The sequence below is a fragment of the Colobus angolensis genome, unplaced genomic scaffold (genome assembly GCF_000951035.1).
Source record: "Colobus angolensis palliatus isolate OR3802 unplaced genomic scaffold, Cang.pa_1.0 Scaffold89, whole genome shotgun sequence".
Lineage (NCBI taxonomy): Eukaryota > Metazoa > Chordata > Mammalia > Primates > Cercopithecidae > Colobus > Colobus angolensis.
This window is the reverse complement of record NW_012122820.1, coordinates 1,565,193-1,589,432: the sequence shown is the minus strand read 5'-3', so window position 1 is coordinate 1,589,432 and position 24,240 is coordinate 1,565,193. Positions and strand designations below refer to the sequence as shown.

Below are 24,240 nucleotides of genomic sequence, written 5' to 3'. Positions count from 1 at the left end.
GGCTTCAGCCACCGCGCCCGGCCATATCACAAATTCTTATAACAAAAAAAAAGCCCACCACTCACTAGATTGTTAGTTGCTAGAAATTAGAATCAGTCCTTAATTTTATGAATTAGCATTTTATTTGGACATATAATAATACACAGCAACTTGCTTGACTGATGCCATTTTGAAAAGGCAATTTCATTCAAGGCAAATTCCTAAACTGTTTCCTTTTCTATCTTTTTTTGTTCCCGTAAGATATATTTTGTCTTTTTAGATCCTTCTACACTAATGAAAATTCTGTGTATTATTAATACTACTCCAAAAAAAAGCATTCCCTATTTTCCACTTTTTATATTTTATAGAAAAAAAATTTATCCTATTTTTAAAAAACTTGTTTGGAGGAAGAAAGTAATACTTAAGATTTGTATTCCTAAATAATGCTGGGTCAACCATACATTATATACACTTGCATTTTCACTACTGGTTGAACATAATGTGCATAGGGATAGAAGTCGTTGATTTTGATGAATGACTAAAATTCTAGTTTTTGCGTTCTTTTTTCCACCGGTTTTCACATATAATAGGTATATCAGGTAGCTTCTCTCATATTTTGTTTTTAAATACATATATGTAGTTCACGACCCTCCAAAGATGGGGAAACTCTACTGATAAAATTAAACAATATTTCTCAAAAATCCATGATTCAGGGAAATGAGGAATAGAAAATTTAAATGTTATGGTGCAAAGTAGGGTAGTTTAAAATAATTGTGGAAGTTTTCCTATAACCTGTGGATGAAGTGCAGATCCTCCTGAAGAAAATGAGGCAGTTAAGACCTGCTGAGATGTGGTTCCTTGGGGGAAACAGAAGAAAAGTGGGGATTCTTGTAACACTGTCTGAGGCAGATGGATAAAGGGTAATGAGACGTCAGAGCCAAAAGATGCAGCTGCTCCCCCTGTAGGGGGAGGTGACTGAAAATCACTGGGGTCTGAAGAAGTGATTTGTGAGGAATCACTGGAATATTCTGGGCTTCCTATTGGCCAGTTCTGTCCGATAGGCTCTACCACAGAAACGGTCAATTCTGGGGCATGGTAATTATGCTTTTCTTCAGTCACAGGCTGCAGGTAGCCATGTAATCCAACTGTTTGAGGAGGCAGTTCTTCTTGATTCAAGTCCACTGCAACCTGCCGATTTCGGTAAACACGCTGAGGTAAAATTCCACCTCCTTCTCCTGAAGAGGAGCTTGGTGTGTGAACATGAAATTCAAATACACAGTTGCTTCTGCTCTCATTGTTATGAGTTAACACAGCGGGCGCAGAATGAGGAACAAAGACAGGGTGAAATTTCAAACGTGTAGCATCTGTACTGATAGGTGCAGAAATACTAGAGAGGGGAGATCCTGGACTCAATCCAGAATCTAATCTTAGATTCTGAAGGTGTCCTACCAGGAAAGCCTGTCCAGATGGAAATTCAAAGACAGAACTTGAAGTAGGGCCCCCTTGTACTGGCTTCTGTTCAGGTATCTGTTTCATAGGACTTGACAGTACTGATGAGTTGTATGGAATGCCCTCATACTGTTCTGCCACCCGGGCCTGGTAATGTACCCCAGCTAGATACACTGCTTCCTGAGGAATAAAATAGTGAGCTTCTTCTGGAAGTACTAGTCCAGGTCTATAGTCACTGTAAACTTGAGATGGTTCAAACATAGGATGGACCTGTATCTCACATGACTCTCCAGTTACTCTACTGGCTGTAGTACCCAACATAACTACGGCCTCTGGTGTCCAGTTAGTTGGGCTGCCACCAGGTGGAAGAAGACTCTGGCCAACAGTCCTCAGCAGGGGTTGGAAGTGGTGAGTTTGGGCTTCCAGGAAGGAGGTGCTCTTACGCCGCTGGGAAATGGCTACTTTCGGTGGGCAGGTGGGAGGTGGTGAGAAAGAAACTGGACGTTCATGAATAGTTGGGAAAAATATCTGTGATTCTGGGTATGTTGGGGTCCCCCCACACGGATGCGCCATGGACTGAGGCTGTATCAACATGAATAAGACAAGTAATTCATACATTCATATGTGAAATTACATCAGACATGCACAACTGGGTAGTTTTGTGTAACCCTATGAAATGGTTACACCAAATTTATAATTAATATATAAATAACAATGCTTCTGGAAATTATGTGCACAGTAAAAACCCATTAAATACATCCAGGGCCAATGAAATCAATCTGTGGGCTCTCTGCTTTAGATAAAAGCTGCTTTTCCATAACTTTTCTCTCTCACAGGAAATGAAGAATTAAACTTTGTAAGTAATTATTTCATTTTTACCCACACTTAAAGTTTACTCTTAAGCATTAATGTAAATTATATCAACAGAAAAAGAATTAAAGGAAGAATAAGAACTAAAACAAGGCATAAAAGCCTGACTAGTTCTATACTGTAAGACGTGTGCTTTAATTTAATTTAACTTAAATTTAATTTAAAGTGAACTAACTTGCCCTATATTCTTATTATACTGTGATATGATAGAGGCCTTCAGTGTTATTTTCTTATCAATTAATAGTATGCCTTCTAACCAGAAATCAGAAGAGATTTTTGGTAGATAGTAAAAGATATATAATTTGACTAGTGACAGTAATGTCTTTGTCCTATCTACCCAAACTAGATGATTAATAGTTTTACTATATTTTTACTACACGAAACATGTTACAGAGTTAAATCACAAAATGTCCACTTTTCTGATCCTAAATAAGAGTTGCATAACTATGAAATTTCTTTTTTCTTTTTTTGAGATGGAGTCTTGCTCTGTCGCCCAGGCTGGAGTGCAGCGACACAATCTTGGCTCACTGCAACCTCCGCCTCCTGGGTTCAAGGGATTCTCCTGTCTCAGCCTCCCAAATAGCTGGGACTACACACGTGTGCCACCACGTCCAGCTAATTTTTGTATTTTTAGTAGAGATGTGCTTTGCCATGTTGGCCAGGCTGGTCTCGAACTCCTGACCTCAGGTGATCTGCTCACTTCAGCCTCCCAAAGTGCTAGGATTAGAGGCATGAGCCACCGATCCCGGCTGTAACCATGAATTTTCTGATTCTGACATCCTGATGTTCAAATCAACTGACAAGGGTAATGTAAATGACAGCCAATTTTATTTGATGGCACTTTTTATTCAAGAAGCAGTTCTAGATTTAATACTAAATTTAGAAACATAGCTTGCCAAATGCAAACAATATACACTATAATAAATTACTATCGGCTGGGCACGGTGGCTCACGCCTATAATCCCAGCACTGTGGGAGGCTGAAGGGGGTGGATCACAAGGTCAGGAGATCGAGACCATCCTGGCCAAACATGGTGAAACCCATCTCTACTAAAATACAAAAGTTAGCTGGGTGTGGGGGCAGGCACCTGTAGTCGGAGCTACTCGGGAGGCTGAGGCAGGAGAATCACTTAAACCCGGGAGGCAGAGGTTGCCGTGGGTCGAGATCATGCCACTGCACTCCAGCCTGGCGACAGAGCAAGATTCCACCTCCAATAAGTAAATAAATAAATAAATAAGCAAGCAAGCAAATAATTTACTATCATAGACTCCCCCTTTTAAAATAATTCAGTTTCATTCTTCCATAGGAAAGATCCTTATCGAGCTGGCAAAGTAGATCAACTGTTCACAATAGCTAAAAGAGGATTTCGATTTTCAATACGAATGCTCATTTTATTGTTATTTACTCATGGTATGTCTCAAAGTCATAACACTGTACAGTTCTTCATTCTCCTAAGTAAAAATCTGAAAATTCTAGGGTTGCTAGTCAGAAAGTTAACTATACTCTTTATTTGGAAAAGCAGCAGCAAGAACCCACACACTTAAAATAATTTTAAGAAATATATCTTTTATAAACATTAATGGAGCCAAAGAAAGTCACACATACTATATATGTGTCTAATGTATTCATTAGAGCTACAGTCCCACCTTAGGTTGAAACCTAAGGAAAAAGTACTCCCATGGGGGAACATTATGTAGCCCTTTGGTTTGCTGACACATCATCTTACACAAATGATTAAATTAAAATAAATGTTCACTCCAAGGTTATCCTTTGCTGACTAAGGTTATTTAAAAAAAAGGACTCATCCAGTTTCATTAGTGTCTCCTTAGAATAAAGTGAGGAGAAAAAATGTTTGGGTAATGTTTGATAAAATTTGCTTTTGATTAAGGCAATAACTTTAAAATTAAGTAATACTTTTAAAACTAGAATATGAAAATGAAAGAATTTTATGTTGATAGGAAATAGGAAGATATAATAAAAGGTAAATTTTATTGGACACACGCTGGTATGTGCCAAGGACATTATAAGTATTCTCTCTCATTACCTCCTTGCTTTTGATTCCCCCTAAGAGCCTTATTACAAAAAATAGTTTCCTATAGGAATAACTGGTATCCTAGAAGCATAATATAACTGAGTTTAGTCCTGTTCTTTATTCAATTTTAATTAAAATTCTTGTTGCCTGGATGTATTCATTGGTAATAATTGTTCATTTGTCAGAAGTTTACAGTTACATACAGTACTGACAAAGAGGGAAGGCAGGCTGGAGCGTCGATGCTTGCGCTGAGAGGCAGAGTGCATAGGCAGGACACTGTCCAATGCTTTAGAAAGCTTTTCGGCAAAAGTTTCCTCAGGGGCAGTCCGAAGGAGGGAAGGAGAAAGAGGTGCAGACAGCACTGGTGGTGGGGTGGAAGGAGCACTGGGAGAGATGCGGGACAGAGAGGGAACAGCAGAAAGATGGGGGGCACAGACCGACATGCTACGGCCACGACGAGGCTAAACAGAAAACAAACACACACATGAAAAACACAGCACTTTGAAAACAAAATAAACAAAAGTACAATGATAACAGGGCATAGTTGCATAAAGAAATGTTCCATCCTCTCCCAATTCCAAAGTCAGTTTTTTTTGAGGAGAGCTATAACTCAACATAGCACATCTGACAGATCACAACTATTCTAGGTTGTCAGCCAAGTACAGGTTTTTTTAATGAATGATCATGATAATGATCAATTATCATGCTAAATATTCTGAAATAACACCAAGTGTTATGAGTGTATGAATTTAAGAATGACCAACTGACTGAAGGGTGCAGACAGGGAAAGCAATGAATATTAGCTTGCAACTTTGGCAAACTTAAGATTCAACAAGAATTCTATTAGTTTAAAGTACATTAAAAGATACAGAGAATTTTAAGATTGGATTATTTTGCAAGAGCTCTGGAAACCTCAGAAAAAGACTCTCATTTCTATTTTAGAAGACATGAGATGGAAAGTTGCTGGCTCACAGTATTTCTTATACTTGCCACTCTATTTGTAAAGGTAAAAAGTCATGATCTACTACTAGGAAAAAGTTTAGCTTTCTAGAAGAAATTCACAACTGGATATAGGAAATATTTTGTACTTTTACAAAGTAATCAATAGGAGAATATCTTCAATCTGAATCTCTGAAGAATAATTTAGGCTGGGCGTGGTGGCTCACACCTGTAAATCCCGGCACTTTGGGAGGCCGAGGCAGGTGGATCACTTGAGGTCAGGAGTTCAAGACCAGTCTAGCCAACACGGTGAAATTGGGTCTCTAATAAAAAAATACAAAAATTAGCTGGGCGTGGTGACGGGTGCCTGTAATCTTAGCTATTGGGGAGGCTGAGGCAGGAGAATCGCTTGAGCCCAGGAGGTGGAAGTTGCAGTGAGCCAAGATCATGCCACTGTATTCCCACCTGGGAGACAGAATGAGACGCTGTCAAAAAAAAAAAAGAGTAACTTAAAAAAATTTTCAGGCACAGGGTTTAATACAGTTATAAGGCAGTATTAGCAATGCTATAAAGGTTGTCTTGAATAAGACTGTTATTTTCCTTTTAGATGTTGTGAACTATGAAAACTATGTTTTCATTTCCAAAACTTGGCTGTGTAGAATGCTTTGGGTCAAATCTGTGGCCCACCAATAGCAAGGATTTAAAAATCATCATATGATTATTTAGTTTCACTCCTGTTTTGATTTCTCTCCAGCCTTATTTCTTTTATTCTAATTTCTAAAATTTCACTTATAATTTGTCTATATTATTGTAAGCCACATTCCTGAAATGAGACAAGAATAGAATCAGACAAATTTTTAAATTCTCAATATTTAATAATTCTTCATAATACCTCCATAGAATACTGTCATTAAAAAGCAAGAACGTCTGCTTTTAGAGCATCAATAAACATGGCTATATTAGTGGCTCAAATACTTAGTATCTTCATGTCATTCTACTTGCTTTCGAAAACAGAGAACTAATGCTCCCCCATGATGAGTATAGACAAGAGAAAATTTAAAAAAACAAAACAGGAGTTTTAGCAAAATCTAGTTACAATAATCCAGAAAAAAATCAATCAAAAGTAGAAACTGACAAAAAATGCTGACAAGTAATATTTGTCAGAACACAAAAATATATTTTCTGTGCAGCCTTTATAAAGTTCTTCTATCCTACCCTCACTTAATTATTTTAAAGAGAGAAAGTAGATTGTTAAAAAAAAAAAATTAGTACATTAGTTGTTTTTTATTTGTGTTACTGTGGCCATTCATCTTGAGACCTAGCCAAAGCAGGTTTAAATGGACTCTGAAACAAATGAACATCTTTTATTCCAAGCTGTAGGATAAAAAAAATCAGAAAAAGCAGAAGTATTTTCTTAACAGAGAAAGATTTTCATTTAAAGAAGGGCAAGAATTCCACAAAGTTTAGATTAAAAGCTTTCTGAGGAGGGGGAAATCTGTCTGCTTAAAGATCTCGCTAAACAAGTGCTATACAGTGACAAGTTACTTATTTTCTAGTACCTTTCAGAGGCAGATGACGTATTTTATTTTCCTCTGAGGTCAACAAAAGAAATGGAGTAGTATCTGATGTGGAGTAGTATTTGATGATCTACTTTAACATTCTCTGTATGAGAAGCAAGAGTGCCTAATGTAAAACATAGGATAATTTGTGTGTGTGTGTGTGTGTCTGTGTGTGCAAGCATAAAATGTTTCAGGAAATAATTTCCATAAGTTGATTCTGAAATCAGTAATAAAACAGTTACCAACTAAAGGGAAAAAGCAAAAGAACATATACTAGGGAAGGAACTTGTGTCCAACACAGACTTTAAAAGGCAGGAACACACACAGCAACTGATGATTAACTCAACACAAGCGCTAAATTAAACAGTCATTCAAATAAAGGATTCCCTCAATCTAGAGTACTCACATGCAGCATTCTATAATGGTTTGAAGGTCTTACCTGTGTTTTGTACAATACGGAATCTTACAGGAAATACTTAGTAATTATTTTAACAAGCTTTTGAAAAACTCTCCTTGCCCCACCCGCAAAACATTTGTATATCCAGCTTTTATTGCTGTGAATAGTTTCAACTCAAGTGCTAAAGAGAGCATTACCTTTAGTAAAAATGCAAACTAGTCTAAATCTTGTATGTAGTTGCTTCATGTAGGCAGTTCAGCTAATGCCCACACATTAATGTCTATATCCTACTCTACCAGGACTACTCTAATTATACTCTAGAATAAGCCTTTAGAGATATAGCATTTTATATTTTCTACTTCAGACTCATACTGCTACTTGGTTTGTACAAAGAATTTTAATTTAGCAGACTATCCATTGGCTCTCACTGTAGTATTACATTCCCTTAAGCATTTACTTACCACACTTGAGGGTGGATATACTCCATGGGGCTGAGATTGTGCTTGGACAGCAGAAGGTACATGCCCTGGGACTGTGCCTGTAGAATGTGCCTGCTCGTGTTGGGAACCATATGAAACTGTCTGCTGGCTGCTCACTCGAGATTCTGTGAAGACAGAGGATCCCTGACCACTGTCAACCGTCCCATCAGCTGAAGGAAAAATGAATCACCCAAAAAAAAAAAAGGAAAAAGAGAGAGAGACAAATCACAAAACAGAGGTTCACATTTTCTCATATTTTAGACCCATTATATTACTAGTTATTCTTTGCACAGATTTGAACTAAATAAAAAATGAATTATAACCATATTCCTTAGATTTCTATATTTAAATAAGGAATCCATACGGCTATCACAGAATCTTACCACCTGAAGAGTAAGGGAAACAACATGGAACACTATAAGCCTTAAATTTGACACAGCTTTCAAAGTACGGAGGCCAGAAGGTTCTCAGTGTTAAACAGGTAATTAAATTAATAACCAGTGTTCTCATTAGTTTTTAGTCTATACACCACTCAGCTTTGCTAAAAGAGCTCAACCAGACTGATGGGTTCAATTTTAGTAGCCAAGCCAGTTCATTCTTCATTATTAATTCCATTTTATTTAAATAAATTGTGAAAAGTAGAAATCTACAAATTGAAACCTCCAGGATGTTGGAGTTTATAAAACTATTTTGTATCCTAATCACATTTCCTTACCGCCCCATCCTTCTATTCTCCTAGTCACAGATATAAGAATCAAGAGAAGCTAGACGACAACCATTTCAAATTTTGTATAATAGTAGGATTCATAATTCAAAATCATGAAGCCAATGCAAAATAACAAGAAGCTAAAAAAACCAATTAGGAGAATCATTAGCCTATCTGTCACTTCCCAAGATACGTACATAACACAGATATATTGGGTTGCTGGTACTGTAGCTGTTGATGTTGATCTGCCTCGGGTTCTTCAGGCTCTACTTGTGTAGAAACTGAAGCTGAAGTGGTAGAAGCAGTAGGTACGCCGGTGCTAGCAGAAGGGAGCTGCTTGATTCCTGTCTGGGAAGCATTTGATTGTTCTACCTGCTGTTTGAGACTGCTCTCTTCCTGCTTTTTTTTTTCTTGCTCCTCCCGTACCAACTGCCGCTGCTCTCGTTTTCTCTTAATTAATGATACTCTGTCTTTGATAGCTTTAGCCATGGTCTTGTGATCACCTTCACAGACATACCCAGACTCTACCTACAGAATAAAAGGGTATATTAAGCAGTAGTATACTGAAAGAAAACAACACCCGCCCATTTGCCCCCCAACCGCCCAAAAAAAGGCATTGTAAAAAAGTCGAGAAGAGGAGGAACAAAGAATTCTCTCAGGACTGGCCTTAACCGAACTGTAAAATTCCTGGTCTGCATTATGCGTTTCCCTACCATCTTTGTAGATACTTGAGGAGTGGGTACCACCATTTTGCAGAAACCCGAAGGGCAGGTATACCTTCACTCCTTATAACAAACAACAAAACAATGGGGCAACTAAAACCTCAGTTCCTAAACCAAGTAAGGTACTCTGTTCTAGTCACTGTATTTCGCCTCACACGTAACCATTAACATTAACCTGTGCTGATCTTACTTTCTTTTATAAGGCAACCACTCAATCTGATAAAACAACTGTGGTATGAATTGTGGTACGAATATGAAGATTTAACACTGCTCCTCCCCTCCAAAAAAGCAAAAAAGCTCAGATAATACAAACAACTAACAGTTAAACACAAGTAACTCATACCTGATCTCTTCCCAGAGGCAACTACCACTTTTGAATGGTTCTTATAAATCCGAGTAGAGATATTCTGAGTTATCTTTCCATAATAATTAGCTATTTTGGGCACTATGGCAAGCGTAAATTTGGGGAAGGGTTTCCTTATGGAAGGGTGATCTTTTAGACATACTTCAAATAATAATACATCAAAGGCTTCCTACTAATATTTGATCAGGAAAACTCTCTTCAAAGTAAAAACAATTCATGGTCCTATGTCTGTTTATAGGGTTCATCCAGATAACTGATCAAAGGCTAATGAACCAATATGTAGAAACATAAGTTGTCATTCTAAATGAATGATGCTTATATAAACTGGGAGTCACTCAATCTTACAGACTTTTCAAAATGACTTTGGAATGCACTCTACTAGTTCTACCTATCTATCTCATCCATCTATCCCTGTGTGTGTGTGTGTGTATCTATCTATCTATCTATCTATCTATCTATCTATCTATCTATCTACATATTTTCTCAAAAATAACTTTTGGCCAGGCGAAATGGCTCACACCTGTACTCCCAGTACTTTGGAGGGCTGAGGTGGGAGGATCACTTGAGATCAGGAGTTCGAGACAAGCCTGGCCAACATGGCGAAACCCTGTCTATACTAAAAATACAAAAATTAGTCGGGCGTAGTGGCACGTCCCTATGGTCCCAGCTTCCCGGGAGGCTGAGGCAGAAGGATTGCTTGAGTTCAGGAGTCTAAGGCTGCAGTAAGCTGTGATTATCAGGCCACTGTACTCCAGCCTGGTGACAGAGCAAGACCCTGTCTCTCTCTCCCTTAAAAAAAAAAATTTACTTTTAAAAAGGACTATAAAATCTAACACCCATTATAAAAGCAATACAAAGAAGGGAGTTAAAAACAAAAAACAAAAAACACACACTGGAAAATCCCACTAATCAAAGATAACTTTTAGGGTCATCGCAATTTTCTGTCAGTGGGGTATGTCACACACAGCACTTCATCAACTGCTTTTTTACTTAATAATAGTATCAATGTATATAAGTCTAAATCAATTTTTAAATGGCTAAAGTCAATTTACCATTTCTTGAGCAACGTCTTCTGGGACATCTCTCTCTAAATCAAAAGAAAACTCAATAGCTTCATTGTCTTTGTATTTTCCCTTTAATTTCTTAATATCTTCAATACGTAGCCATAATTTTATGGCTATTTTTTCTCCATCGTCTTCTTCTGCTAATTCTACCCGTACTCCTGTTTCCTCTTGGAAGAAGGCATGATTCAAAAGGTCTTTGATGGAATATCTTCCAAACAGAGGGGAAAAGAAAAGGAACAAAAATAAAACACCATTAGTTTGAAAAAATAATTTTCAAATGTGGCCAATTATTGTTATTCACAGAAGAAAAAAATGGGAAAAAATACATGGGAAAGTTTATAACTCATTTTAACATTGCTGCATTTGAATGGTAACTACAGAGGTTTACTCTCAAGTTATAAAACATCATAACAATCTCATTCATGAATAAGAACTGATAGTGAAAATTTTTAAATCCAATGATCTCTTTAGTAATAGTATACTAGTAATGGTGAGCTAACACAATTGGCTCTATTAAAGCTTCAAAATATCACATGATCATTTATACAGCATTTTATAAGTAACACAAATCTTCATATTTATGATCTGGTTGACCAACACCCAATTCAATATCATCTCCTGATTATTAGGAAATGGAGGCGCAGAAAGGTTGAGAATCTTGCTCACAGTTATAAAAGCTGTAAATAATGAAATAAAAACTAGAAAATAAACATTTTTGTTTCTAGTTTGGTACCTTCTACCACAGTAAGCTTTATTTACACCAATAAGTTCTCTTAATCCTTGTTCAATAATTTGTGTACTGGGCAAGCAGAAGTCTGATTGCGAAACAGTCTTAAGATAAAATGATTTCAATATGCCAATAATCTAATAAGCTGCTCCATCAAGAGTTGAAACAGGCTGGGCGCAGTGACTCACACCTGCAATCCCAGTACTTTGAGAGGCCAAGGTGGGTGGTTCACCTCAGGTCAGGAGTCTGTGACCTGCCTGACCAATACGGTGAAACCCCGTCTCTACTAAAAATACAAAAGTTAGCCGGGGGTGGTGATGTGCGCCTATAGTTCCAGCTAATTAGGAGGCTGAGACAGGAGAATTGCTTGAACCCGGGAGGCAGAGGTTGCAGTGAGCTGAGACTGTGACACTGTACTCCAGCCTAGGCGACAGAACAAGACTATGTCACAAAAAAAAAAGAGTTGAAACAAACATTCCTTTGTTTATAGTAAAAACAAAAAAGTTCTTGAAGAGATTTAATGACCCAGCATATATACAAATGAAAACTCAAACTAAATTTTTACTTAATAAAGCCTTAAGCCATGAAGTTAAGCTCTCCTAAATAATGATGTTATAAAAAGAACGAGACTGGAGAGGTGAAAAGATGGAATTCTTTAGTTTGGTTGATATATCTGATTGCTCTCATTCTTCAGGTGGTGGATTATGCTCAATTTGCAATTTATATCTGTACTAGCTGGTCTCCTTTTTCTTTTTTGGAGGATGGAAACGGGTGGCAAAGATAGACTGTTTTCCAGAAACAGACACTGGGCCTTCACCATGCCTAACGGGTGATGAATCAGCTATATGGCAGATCAGATACTTGCTACTCCTCTAAGAAAAGTCCTCTGTTAGTACAAATGACTAAGCCACATCTCTTTCTAACCCCTGGGTGAAGTCTTCTCTTTTTACTCAAGGAATTTTTGTGTTTTGCTCTTCTTCAATTCTGGCATAAGGACAGCAAATCAGACCTATAATAGTTGAGTTGACTTTAAAGAGCCAAGGTTTTATTTCACCATTTAGAATTCAATGGTAAACGACTAAGGAAAGATTTCCTGTGTTAGATACTAAACTCTTTTTTGAGTTTTATAAATCATGCTGATGTTTTAAGTAAGTAGTTCTCATGGAATGTAGCTATGTTTATGGTCGTTCTGGTTTACTGAAACTCTATCAAACCATATTTTTACAGTGTTCCAGTATATCACATCTGTATAACCATAATGAACAGAACCCTATCTTTAAAAATGTTACAGGCACAAATAGAGAAACCAATCACAAATATTAAATACACCGAAGAATGAGTGTTGTACTCAAAGCACATTACTTTTTAGGTTTTGTTCAAGTATCACTCAGGTCAAAAGAGGCAACTTACCTTTCATCTTTGTTTTGTCGTATGCATCCTTCAATAATTTCCTTCACTTCAGGAATTGCTACTTTGTCAAAACTGGCTGGCTTCACCCCCTGAAAAGCATAAACAGAAATACATTAATAAAAAAAAGGGTCTTTGAACTTTGTTTTTTAAATTTCCAATTAAGGTTCTTCTAGGTTCCTTTCTTACTAGCCTGGCTTTTTTTCTGATTTGCCTGCAGGAGTTGGTCCACGCAGTGTCACAGTTGGGTAGTGGCAATTTAGCTCTTCCCAAGAAAACATGGAACAGTGACAGCGGGGTCACTTACTTCCATATGTGGCAATGAAAAAATTTAGGCAGATGTTAATAATATCTTCTGCTGTGTTTCAAGTAAAGGAAGTTATTGACTAAAAAAGAAAGCTAAATGTTCTAATCGATTAGAAGATCTTTTGTTCAACCTTGTTCCCTAAACACATCAATCAATACAGGATTTAACTATTTGGAACACCAAACCCATGTGTGGGCATGAATTCATATACTTAGTTTGGCAGGCATTATATTATCATAGTAATCTTTAACAAACTCAATTTATATTGTTTTGGTATGATAACTGAAGGGCAAATTGTCCTGCACAAATAAAACACAATGAAAAGTAAAATATTGGACCCACGTGAAAGACAAGCTCTGCAATTAATCTCAGAAGAAAACTCATTACCACTATTACATGTGATACTACATAGTGGTCATCACAGTAATAGTTTAGAATCTTTAAAAAGAATAAATAGGCCGGGCACGGTGGCTCAAGCCTGTAATCCTGGCACTTTGGGAGGCCGAGACGGGTGGATCACGAGGTCGGGAGATCGAGACCATCCTGGCTAACATGGTGAAACCCCGTCTCTACTAAAAAATACAAAAAACTAGCCGGGCGTGGTGGCGGGCGCCTGTAGTCCCAGCTACTCAGGAGGCTGAGGCAGGAGAATGGCATAAACCCGGGAGGCGGAGCTTGCAGTGAGCTGAGATCCGGCCACTGCACTCCAGGCTGGGCGACAGAGCGAGACTCCATCTCGGAAAAAAAAAAAAAAGAATAAATAAATTCTTTCTTTTGTAAAAAAATTTTTTCCCAGAGATGGAGTCTTGCTCTGTTGCCAGTATGGAGTGCAGTGGTGCGATCTGGGCTCACTACAACCTCCGCCTCCTGGGTTCACACGATTCTCCTGCCTCAGCCTCTTGAGTAGCTGGGAGTACAGGTATACACTACCACACCCAGCTAATTTTTTTATTTTTAGTAGAGACGGGATGGGGGTTTCTCCATGTTGGCCAGGCTGGTCTCGAACACCTGACCTCAGGTGATCTGCCCTCCTCGGCCTCCCAAAGTGCCAGGATGACAGGCGTGAGCCACCATACCCAGCCAATAAATTCTTTAAAAATAAATTTTCAGGTTGGGCGCCGTGGCTCACACCTGTCAACCCAGCACTTTGGGGAGGCTGAGGTGGGCGGATCACGAGGTCAAGAGATTGAGACCAGCCTGGCCAACACGGTGAAACCTCGTCTCTACTAAAAATACAAAAATTAGATGGGCGTGGTAGTGCATGCCTGTAGTCCCAGCTACTCAGGAGGCTGAGGCAGGAGAATCTCTTGAACCCGGGAGGCAGAGGTTGCAGTGAGCCGAGGTCGAGCCACTGCACTCCAGCCTGGTCACAGAGCAAGACTCCATCTTTAAAAACGAAACCAAAACCAAAACAGCAATGTGTGGAAAACATATGTAAGATGTAAGAACAAAATGCTACTGTCTAAGAGGTGGGGTAAAAGAGAAAAATATCTCATCTATTCCGACCTCAACTAAGTCACCACACAGATTGAGAGCTGAAGCACTGACATGCTGTTCAAGTGGCACTGCAAGTCAATAGACACATAAAACAAAGGGAATGGAGTTGGGGTGGGGCGGTCAGAAAAGTTATTAAATATACATAATTCTAATTATCTATAGTTTCAATGACAGATATGGTAAAACAAAATTAGTAACTAATCACAGAAACGCATGTAATCTCTCATAGATCTAAATGAAATAAATGAAATACATAAAATGATTAGCTCTAAAGTCTTTTTTTTTTTGAGACAGAGTCTGGCTCTGTCGCCCAGGCTGCAGTGCAGTGGCCAGATCTCAGCTCACTGCAAGCTCCACCTCCCGGGTTCACGCCATTCTCCTGCCTCAGCCTCCCCAGTAGCTGGGACTACAGGCACCCGCCACCTCGCCCAGCTCGTTTTTTGTATTTTTTTAGTAGAGACGGGGTTTCACCGGGATAGCCAGGATGGTCTCGATCTCCTGACCTAGTGATCCGCCCATCTCGGCCTCCCAAAGTGCTGGGATTACAGGCGTGAGCCACCGCGCCCGGCTAAAGTCTTTTAAGTACAAGAGTTATATCCAAAGCTGGATAATACTCAATTACTCATTATATTATTCCGAAGACCCAAACTGGAGAATTCTACTCCCAGGGCTAACTTTTCACAGCAAGGAAAACTTTAAAGGTCAGTAGGGCTGACCTTAAAGTTAAATTCATGTATTTAAAAGCTTCATTTATGAGAATGACTGCAAAGATCACTATCTGTATTTTCCTCATCTTATTTTTCCAACTCCATCTAAGTTTTTTCCCAGCTTGTTTATATGTTCGTATGATTCTAGTGAAAACAAAATAATGCTGCTGAAGCAAAGGCTGCTTTAATTGAGCAAGCGGGTATTTCAAACTTAAGACTTACGAAAATAGGAAATGCAAGAAAAAAATGAATACTATGCACTAAAAATTCTCTGGTAGTACAAACTGAGTACAGTTGGCCCTTCTTATTCATGGTTTCCACGTCTGTGGATTCAACCAACTGTAAATTGAAAATTTAAAAGAGAAAACCATCTTATGTACTGAACACGTACAGGCTTTTCCCTATCATTATTATCTAAACAATACAGTATAACAACTGCTTATATAACACTCACAGTGTATTAGATATTGTAAATGATTTTTACATGTAAATATTATGGGTCATTTTATATTTCTGGAACTTGAGCATGTTCAAATTTTGGTATCCACAGGAGTGTGGAGTCCTGGAACCAATTCCCCAGACAAGGAGGAACAACTGTATTTTGGTTTACATTTGGTTTTAGTTTTCTACAATAAACACATAAAAACTGCATAAACTTTTTTTTGCAAAGATAAGTTCTTGGCCAGGCGTGGTGGCTCACACCTATAATCCCAGCACTTTGGGAGGCCAAGGCAGGCGGATCACTGAGACCAGCCTGGCCAACATGGTGAAACCCCATCTCTACAAAAATTAGCTGGGCATGATGGCGGGTGTGTGTAATCCCAGCTACTTGAGAGGCTGAGGCAGGAGAATCACTTGAACCCAGGAGGCAGAGGTTGCAGTGAGCCCAGACAGGGCCGTTGCACTCCAGCCTGGGTGACCAAGCAAGCTTCTGTCTCAAAAAAAAAAAAAAGAAAGAAAGAAAATAAGTTCTTGCTCTGTTGCCCAGGCTGGAGTGCAGTGGTGGGATTGTGGCTCACTGCAGCCTCAAACTCCTCCTGCCTCAGCCTCCCAAGTAGCTGGGACTACAGGCGTGCACCACCATGCCCAGCTAATTTTTTGTCTTTTGGAGAAACAAAGTCTTGCTATGTTGCCCAGGCTAATCTCGAACTGGGCTCAAACGATCCTTCCACTTTGGCCTCTCAAACTGCTGGGATTACTGGCGTGAGCTAACACAATTGGCTCTTCTGATTATTTTGATAGCATTTTAAAAGTCTAGGGCCAGGTGTGGTGGCTCAAACCTATAGTCCCAGCACTTTGGGAGGCCGAGGCAAGAGGATCGTTTGAGCCCAGCATGGGCACAAAGCAAGACCCTGTCTCTCCAAGGAGACAAAAACTAGTGGGGTGTGGCGGCACATGTGCCTGTAGTAGTTGGATGTGGCAGCACATGTGCCTGCAGTCCACTTACTCAGGAGGCTGGGCCAGAGGATGATTCTAGCCCGGGAGGTAAAGGCTGCAGTGAGCCATGATCGTGCCACTGCCCTCTATCCTGGGTGACCCAGTTAGACCCTGTCTCAAAAAACAGGTTCCTTCTTCCATCAGCACATACATTTCAGGGGAATGTATGTAGCCTACTGGCAATAAAACTATGTATTAATTTAACAAAGCAAATGTATACTGATTCTTCTGTTTTAATCTAGCATAGGCACATTGAAAGGACAAAAACATTTAACAATAAAAGACTTGAATTCAGTGTGAACTGGACAAACAGAAGTAGTTCTGAGCTTCAGATTTCCTCTCTAGCCAATAATGATAATACCTGTCCAACTTGTCTATCTAAATTTACAACAACTGAATTCAAATGTCGTATCTGGGTTCAAAGCTCTTTGAAGTATTAAGTTCGCTGACCCAAGGCTACCTGAGTAAAAAGGCAATCACCAAAGATAATAAAGGAAGGAAAATCTTCTCTTGAACCTGCTTTCATCCTTGATTATCCTTAATAATAATCCTCTTGCTAATCCTATCCCTGCAAACATATATGAATTCACGACTTTACAAATAGGAATACTTATTGAGCAAAACAGGTATTAAGATACAGCAAAACCAGTAACTGTATATAATACAACTTAACGTTTAGTAGGTTCTGCTGCTTTTTCAACCTATAGTCAAGAGTTTTGTATAGAAAATTTCATACCAATGCTATACCACATATTCAGATACTACTACTGCCTTAAAAAATATACTGTAGGTGCCAAGGGAGCCAATAAAACTGAGACACACCTTACCAGTCCAGTAGCTGGTATTAAAAGAGTAAGACTGCTTAATGCTACCCACTTAAATACTGAAAAATATAACAAGGAATTTTACCAGTCAGCAACCATCAATAAGCCAGGATTATTAAACTACCTAGCAGAGGTATTCTGAATCATTTAAGAAGCAAGCATATACAGGTATTGTATTATTAAAAGTAAAAGTGTACATGCAATGATTATGAAACCTCACTGATAGTAAAAGTGACCCACAGAAAAGTCATCTGGGACATGTAATAGAAAGCTGTTTAAAATAAATACAAAATTACAGTTTTTAAAATATACTTACAGGCTTCTTGTTCTTAAGACATGAGAACTCAATGTAATTTTTGTAACTGATAATTTTTGAAAGGTGAACTAGATTATTCTAAAACACGATTTCAAGCACCAGACAGAACAAAATAATGATAACAAGATGTTTTCATGATAAAAGAAGAAAAAAGAACTAAGCTAGATAAGTTGGGCTACTATCTTACACAGAACAGAACTAGAGTTTGTTAGGGACATACAGCCCTCTCAGTCCACTCCTCCAGAGCCAACAACTCACTGCTCCACAGGTATTTTTCTCTTATTTTTCTAATTCACAAGAGTTATCTTTAGGCAGTAGTGTCATACATTTTTTTGACATGGGACAGTAGCTTATTTTTCTCCATTAAATCTAAGTATTTCTTGAACATCTACTGTACACTCACTACAAAACACAAAGGCCACTTCGGCACAATTTTAAATGGGGTACAAAAAATGAACAACTGTAACTCTATGACAGCACAATAAGAGTCTGATATAAGAGAAATGTTTATCAAATTTTATGTTGCGTTATTTGAACTAAAAAACCCACAAAAACATGTACACATTTTATGGACTGACTTCTCATTTGAATTCTATAGACTATGTTTTGCCAACTAATCTGCTAGAAAAACAAAAGTGGGTCATAATACGGGATTCTCTGACTCAGTCTTTCAGATCCTAAAAACTGCCAGCACTTGCTTCTTAAAAGCTTATGCTTTGACTGTGGTAGGGTAACATTAACAGGAACTCTTAATAAAGGTTAAACTTCTCTCTAACTATTCAGAATTAACAAAAGCCTACCTCCTCCTCACACAGAATACAGTGTAAATTCACTAAATTATAGAACTCTAAATATTTTTAAAGCATTCTCAAGTTAATAATTTCAATATTTTAATGGAAACTTTCTACCAATATCAGCAAAAAGGCTACAATATAGACTGATATATATACTGGAAATTCTTACCTACCTCATTTATACAATCCTTCTGAGGGCAGCAGCAGCAATGAGAATGTATGATAACAAATACTGAGCAAAAGTCTTTCTTTGTAAAAATATCCATCAGAAAAGGCAAAACAGATTTCTTATCAGAGGAAAATGAGGGAAAAAATGGCTATGATATACATTAGCCCACAGCATAAGGAAGGCAGACATCAAAGTCAGACTGAAACACAGTTTCTTGTTTAACATTAGCCATGCTTCCCCAACTCTCAGATATGAATTTGCTCTACTCAGCCAACAACAGATTTATTCTAGATCGACAAAACTACATGCCCAACAGCAGGAAAACTATTCTGTTAATATTCCTCCTGCTTCTCTGCCAACAGTAAAAGATTCCTGGACAAGCAAAATGAGATTTTTACTTGCTCAATGCTCCACCTACTTTGTCCACAGGTTCTGTCTCCTTGACCTATCAAAACCTTTCTTAGATGCTTAACTGTATGTACACTAGAAACCCATTTACCGAAAACACTCCCTTTCCCCAATCATTTTGAAAGCGTACTTTAAAAGAAAAAGGGGATTTTCAATGAACAAAGTATAAACTCAGAATATGTAGCCAAATGAACACTGGACAGGGAATCACAATACTGGGGCTGGGTTGTCAGTTCAATCCACCGTATACTATGTTTGCATGACCTGGACCATATCCCTTAAATTTGTTTTTAAAGTGGAGATAATAGTTCCTCTGTTCACCTGATTTAAAAGGCAGTGATATTAAGGCAGACTGCTGTACTACTCTTTCACAGTACATTTAAAAACAATCAACAGTATTTATGTACACAAGTGGTATGAATTTTTTGCTTCTTCTCCCTCCTATAGAAGTCTCAAAATTAAGACATTCCACTTGCTAGGAAGATCTCATAGACCCAAACAAAAACTACTTTAATTTTAGTGATTAAGGGAAAGTTTTTCTTCAGGGCATTAACAAGGATTGTAGGAACAACATTGCTCATTGCTTTGTTATAATGGGTAACAGATTAAAGTCCTCTCTCCCTTGTAATTTTGTAGGCTTGAATCATGATGAAGACAGTGGAGGCTAAGGCTTCAATTACCAATGGGAGCATAAGATAATGGCTTGGAAGCTGTTTGGAAGTAATGTATCTAAAGGTTAGAAATGCTACCAATTCTAACAGGCTATCTCAAAGCAACTACCACTAATCTCTGGCTCAACACAATTTATTACTACTAAGGAGTCTAGGATGTCAGCTATTGCTCAGAAATGCAGCAATGTGCGCTGCAAAAGTGCAGCCTACCTCTAACTTAAGTGTGTGAACAAGCCAGTGTAGGACCATGCTTGGCTAAATGAAAGAGCTAGAAAACAAGTGCCATGTGTCCTGCTTCAAAGGTCCATCAGATATAAAGATGTGGGTAGTTTTAAAACTCTACTAGGCAACAGATAAACCAAGCTGAGGGGACTTTTGGGGGCTTGAGGAGACAAAGGTATGATGTAAGCACAAATATATAGATTCTTTTTTTTTTTTTTGAGACAGAGTCTCGCTCTGTCGCCCAGGCTGGAGTGCAGTGGCGCGATCTCAGCTCACTGTAAGCTCCGCCTCCCGGGTTCACGCCATTCTCCTGCCTCAGCCTCCTGAGTAGCTGGGACTACAGGCGCCCGCCACCTCGCCCGGCTAGTTTTTGTATTTTTTAGTAGAGACAGGGTTTCACCATGTTAGCCAGGATGGTCTCGATCTCCTGACCTCGTGATCCGCCCATCTCGGCCTCCCAAAGTGCTGGGATTACAGGCTTGAGCCACCGCGCCTGGCCAAATATCTAGATTCTATAAAGAGCAACCTTTTCTATAAATCAAAATAAGAGTTTTCAATATATACAACAAAAATACCATTCACAAATAGATAACAGTTTACATTATCTAAAGTAATTCCTCTTTCTCTCAAACTCAGTGCCTTTCTCTGGATTTCCCCCATTTTTTTCAATCGTGTCATTATTTCCGTAGTCCAGAGAAGAAACCTTAGTCATCGCTGGATGCTTCTTCCCCCACAATATTTAAGTACTACTATTATTCTCTATGGGCTCTTAACACAAAGATAAAGTTAAAAACAACTGGGAAATGGTTTTGTGACTAGTACTCTTACTCTTCTCCAATAACCAAAGATCTGTGACCAAGCAAAAAAAAAAAAAAAAAAAAGTTTTTACTGGCTTCTTTGCTGCCTCTCAAGTCATTGTTTTTGTATTACAAAAGTAACCATCAAAGTTCTAATTTCTAATACCTCATCTCTTTAAGCCTAGACCAATTTAAGATGAGCCTCATATTTCCATTCTCTTCATCTCCAATTTGTGTTTTACATTGTGGCTAGCTCCAACCATCTGATATCCATTTAAACATCTGACATTTAACCATTTCCAATCATCTGATATCATTTAATATAATCACACTGCTCAAAAATGGTTAATAGTTCTCCACAGCTACTAAATGGTCACAGGATCACAGATCTAGAAGGAACCAGATTAACAGTCCTTCCTTGTTCAGATGACAGAAATGTGGTCCAGAGATTAATTCTATGTCAAAGTTAGAATTAATCCATTAGCCAGCCAGGCGCGGTGGCTCACTCCTGTAATACCAACACTTTAGGGTGCCGAAGCTGGCGAATCACGAGGAGGTCAAGACCATCCTAGCCAACATGGTGAAACCCCGTCTCCACTAAAAATACAAAAATTAGCCGAGCATGTTGGCACAAGCCTGTATTCCCAGCTACTCAAGAGGCTGAGTCAGGAGTATCATTTGAACCTGGGAGGCGGAGGCTGCAGTGAGCCAAGATCACACCACTGCACTCCAGCCTGGTAACAGAGCAAGATTCCATCTCCAAACAACAACAACAACAACAACAACAACAACAAAGAATTAATCCATTAATTTAACTGGTTGACTACGGAGTGTCTCATCTAGTCTAACAGCTATTAGGCAATCTGCTAGAGATATACTGCACCACCTTTAGCACCTATAAGACAAATATAATCTATATTCCAGTGAAGTATGGGCCTAATCAATGGTAACACAAAAACTAGAATCCAGATTTTCCAGTGTCCAATTTAATGTTATTTCTAGTCCATGTTATTGTGCTTTTAAAGGTGGTATGAAAATCATAATCAAACTTCCACCCACATCTTTACCCAATCTCCCTAAAGTAAGTTCAAACTGGTTACTTGTTCACTGAATACTTTAGTGAACACTTCTACCAACAAGAATACTTTTCCTATTCTGCCCCCATTTTTCAGTCAACTGAGTCTTATGCTTCTTTCAAGGTATACCTCAAATCATATACACATATAATCCATTAGAGAAAGTAGCAATTACAAAGTATTTATATGAATCTTTTAGCATTTAGGTTATCTACACTATATCAATACTGCTGTATTTAAATATGGAAAACAATCTTTCTATATCCTTTCAGTTTTTATTCTGTAGTCTACTGCCTTGTGAATTACAGATCAATATTCCGGGTAGGTAAGTAAGGTCAGCTTTTTTGAGGAATTCTGAAATAATGATTTAATTAATAATTAAATTTAGGTTTAGTACCTAATTTAGGTTTAGTACCTAATTTAATTAATAATTAAATTTAGGTTTAGTACCTAATTTAGGTTTAGTACCTAATTTAATTAATAATTAAATTTAGGTTTAGTACCTAAACACGGGGAATTGCTACCACCTTTAATCTTAATCAAATCACAGTAGAATAATGAAATGCTTCTGAAAATCATACAAAATATTCCTAAGATATAGCCCCTCAATACTTGAATTTTTCTTTTACATTTATAACCCAAATTTGCTGGATGGACATAGAAACAAAACTTATTAAGGAACCAGTTCAGCTAATTCCAATAGATTTTCACTGATAGCACAACAAATTCTAGCTGCTAAAGAAATAAATACAAAGTTTCCTTCAACTTTTCAAAACCATCTAATCAGGAATCAGTCTCACTTGTTTGAGTAAAAAAGTAGGGTGAATTGCAATCTGTTATATAAAAACTAAAAGGAATTTTACCCTAATGGCTTTAATTCTGTTTTTCCCAGACAAAATGTTCAAACCTTGCAATCCAAAAGCTAATGGAACCAGTGACAAAGTCAAATTACACAAACAAAGTAATTAAAAATCCCCATTATTTCTAACTTGGTTGTTATAGGGCTGGATTCAGCCAGATTCTTACAGGTATGAACCATTAGTTTACAGGAATTTGAACATACCTTATGATCCCATTGGAAAACAAGCCTCTTCGAACTCCCTACCAAATCAAGCTAGCTCTATCAAAGAAATTAACTTACTCATGATTCCCCAAGGCTCGTTACTCTCTGAATACATGAAAGCTTGTGTACTGCTCCAGTTCAAATGCACTATCCTTCATATAAAAAGCTGATATCATTGCTTGCTGCAGTTTTTATTATTTTAAAAGCACACCAAAGTTGTGCTAAATATATTCCTACTTTTACTTGGACCTTCTCATTATCAGTGGCATAGATTTTCATGATAACTGGGTCAAGATTACAAGTATAGCATACAGTTAAGCAGTTTTTCTCTGTTAAACAGGGAGAATGAATCTTTGCTTAGAGCTCAAAACTGCAGTACCAGACTTTTGCTACTCACATCTCCTAAACTTTTTACCCTCAGTTTTCCTTGTGGTCTACAAAACAGATTAAAAACAAAACAAAAAAGAGGTAAAGGAAAATAATGTTAATGTTTGTATCACTATCATGTTAAGAGAACCTTGATTTCTGACTACTATTATTTCTCCTGCATGTCCTTAGGCAAAATGCTTAAACTCTGAGTCTATTTTCTTACCTGTGAAATGAAGACATTATCTACTTACCATGATATAAAAGATTAAAACAGTTTATGTAAAGTACTTTACAAGGTGAGGTGATTGACAAGATTACAAATAAATGTTAGCTCATTCTCCCGTTTAAAGCTTGATTTTATGTGATACTTATGAAACACATTTAAATTAATGCAATTTGCTGAATGTCACTGGTTAAAATAACATAAAAAGAGACACCTTATTTCACTATTAAATATGTATTAATAATAATGATGTTGATGATAATGGTGATACCTATTAGGCACTGATTGATAACCGCATGCCAGGCACTTTGCCTTTCTCATTTAATCTTCCCAAATACTTCAGGCTCAGAGAAGTAAATAATTTGCTCAAGGTCTCACAGCTGGGCAATGACATTACCAGGATTTGAAAGGAAGCAGATCCAACTCCAGAGCCTGTTTCTTCCACCTAAAAAGGCAATCCTGAGCTGTTCAATACAAATTCTTCTTTGTATCCTTTTTCTAAGTTAGTACTAAATCTGCGGAAGGGGGAGAGTGGTTTACTGGTTACTAATAGCCAGGGTACACACAACAGACCTGGGATGAAAACCAGGAATCTAGAGTGGCTGGGGTCTGTGGCTGTGTTTGTATCAGGAAGCCCTAGGACCTCTTCCAATGGATAACCACACA

General features: G+C 38.0%; 2 protein-coding genes across 2 annotated transcripts in view; both read right to left on the bottom strand.

The window, feature by feature from the left end:
- WNK1 (WNK lysine deficient protein kinase 1) overlaps nucleotides 1-19,110 on the bottom strand; it is a 58,832-nt gene extending 39,722 nt beyond the window's left edge. Inside the window, exons 1-5 of the mRNA XM_011931012.1 lie at nucleotides 18,750-19,110; nucleotides 12,698-12,786; nucleotides 10,549-10,768; nucleotides 8,608-8,938; nucleotides 7,687-7,874 (exon numbers count right to left, since the gene is read on the bottom strand). Of these exons, the coding sequence (XP_011786402.1) occupies nucleotides 7,687-7,874; nucleotides 8,608-8,938; nucleotides 10,549-10,768; nucleotides 12,698-12,786; nucleotides 18,750-18,842 (921 nt within the window). The 5' untranslated portion in view covers nucleotides 18,843-19,110. The remainder of the gene's footprint in view (nucleotides 1-7,686; nucleotides 7,875-8,607; nucleotides 8,939-10,548; nucleotides 10,769-12,697; nucleotides 12,787-18,749) is intronic.
- LOC105503900 (serine/threonine-protein kinase WNK1) lies at nucleotides 238-2,902 on the bottom strand. Its single transcript, XM_011931011.1, has one exon. It carries the CDS (start codon nucleotides 2,044-2,046, stop codon nucleotides 742-744), a length of 1,305 nt encoding a protein of 434 aa, XP_011786401.1. The 5' UTR covers nucleotides 2,047-2,902; the 3' UTR covers nucleotides 238-741.
- Nucleotides 19,111-24,240: the final 5,130 nt, after the last annotated feature.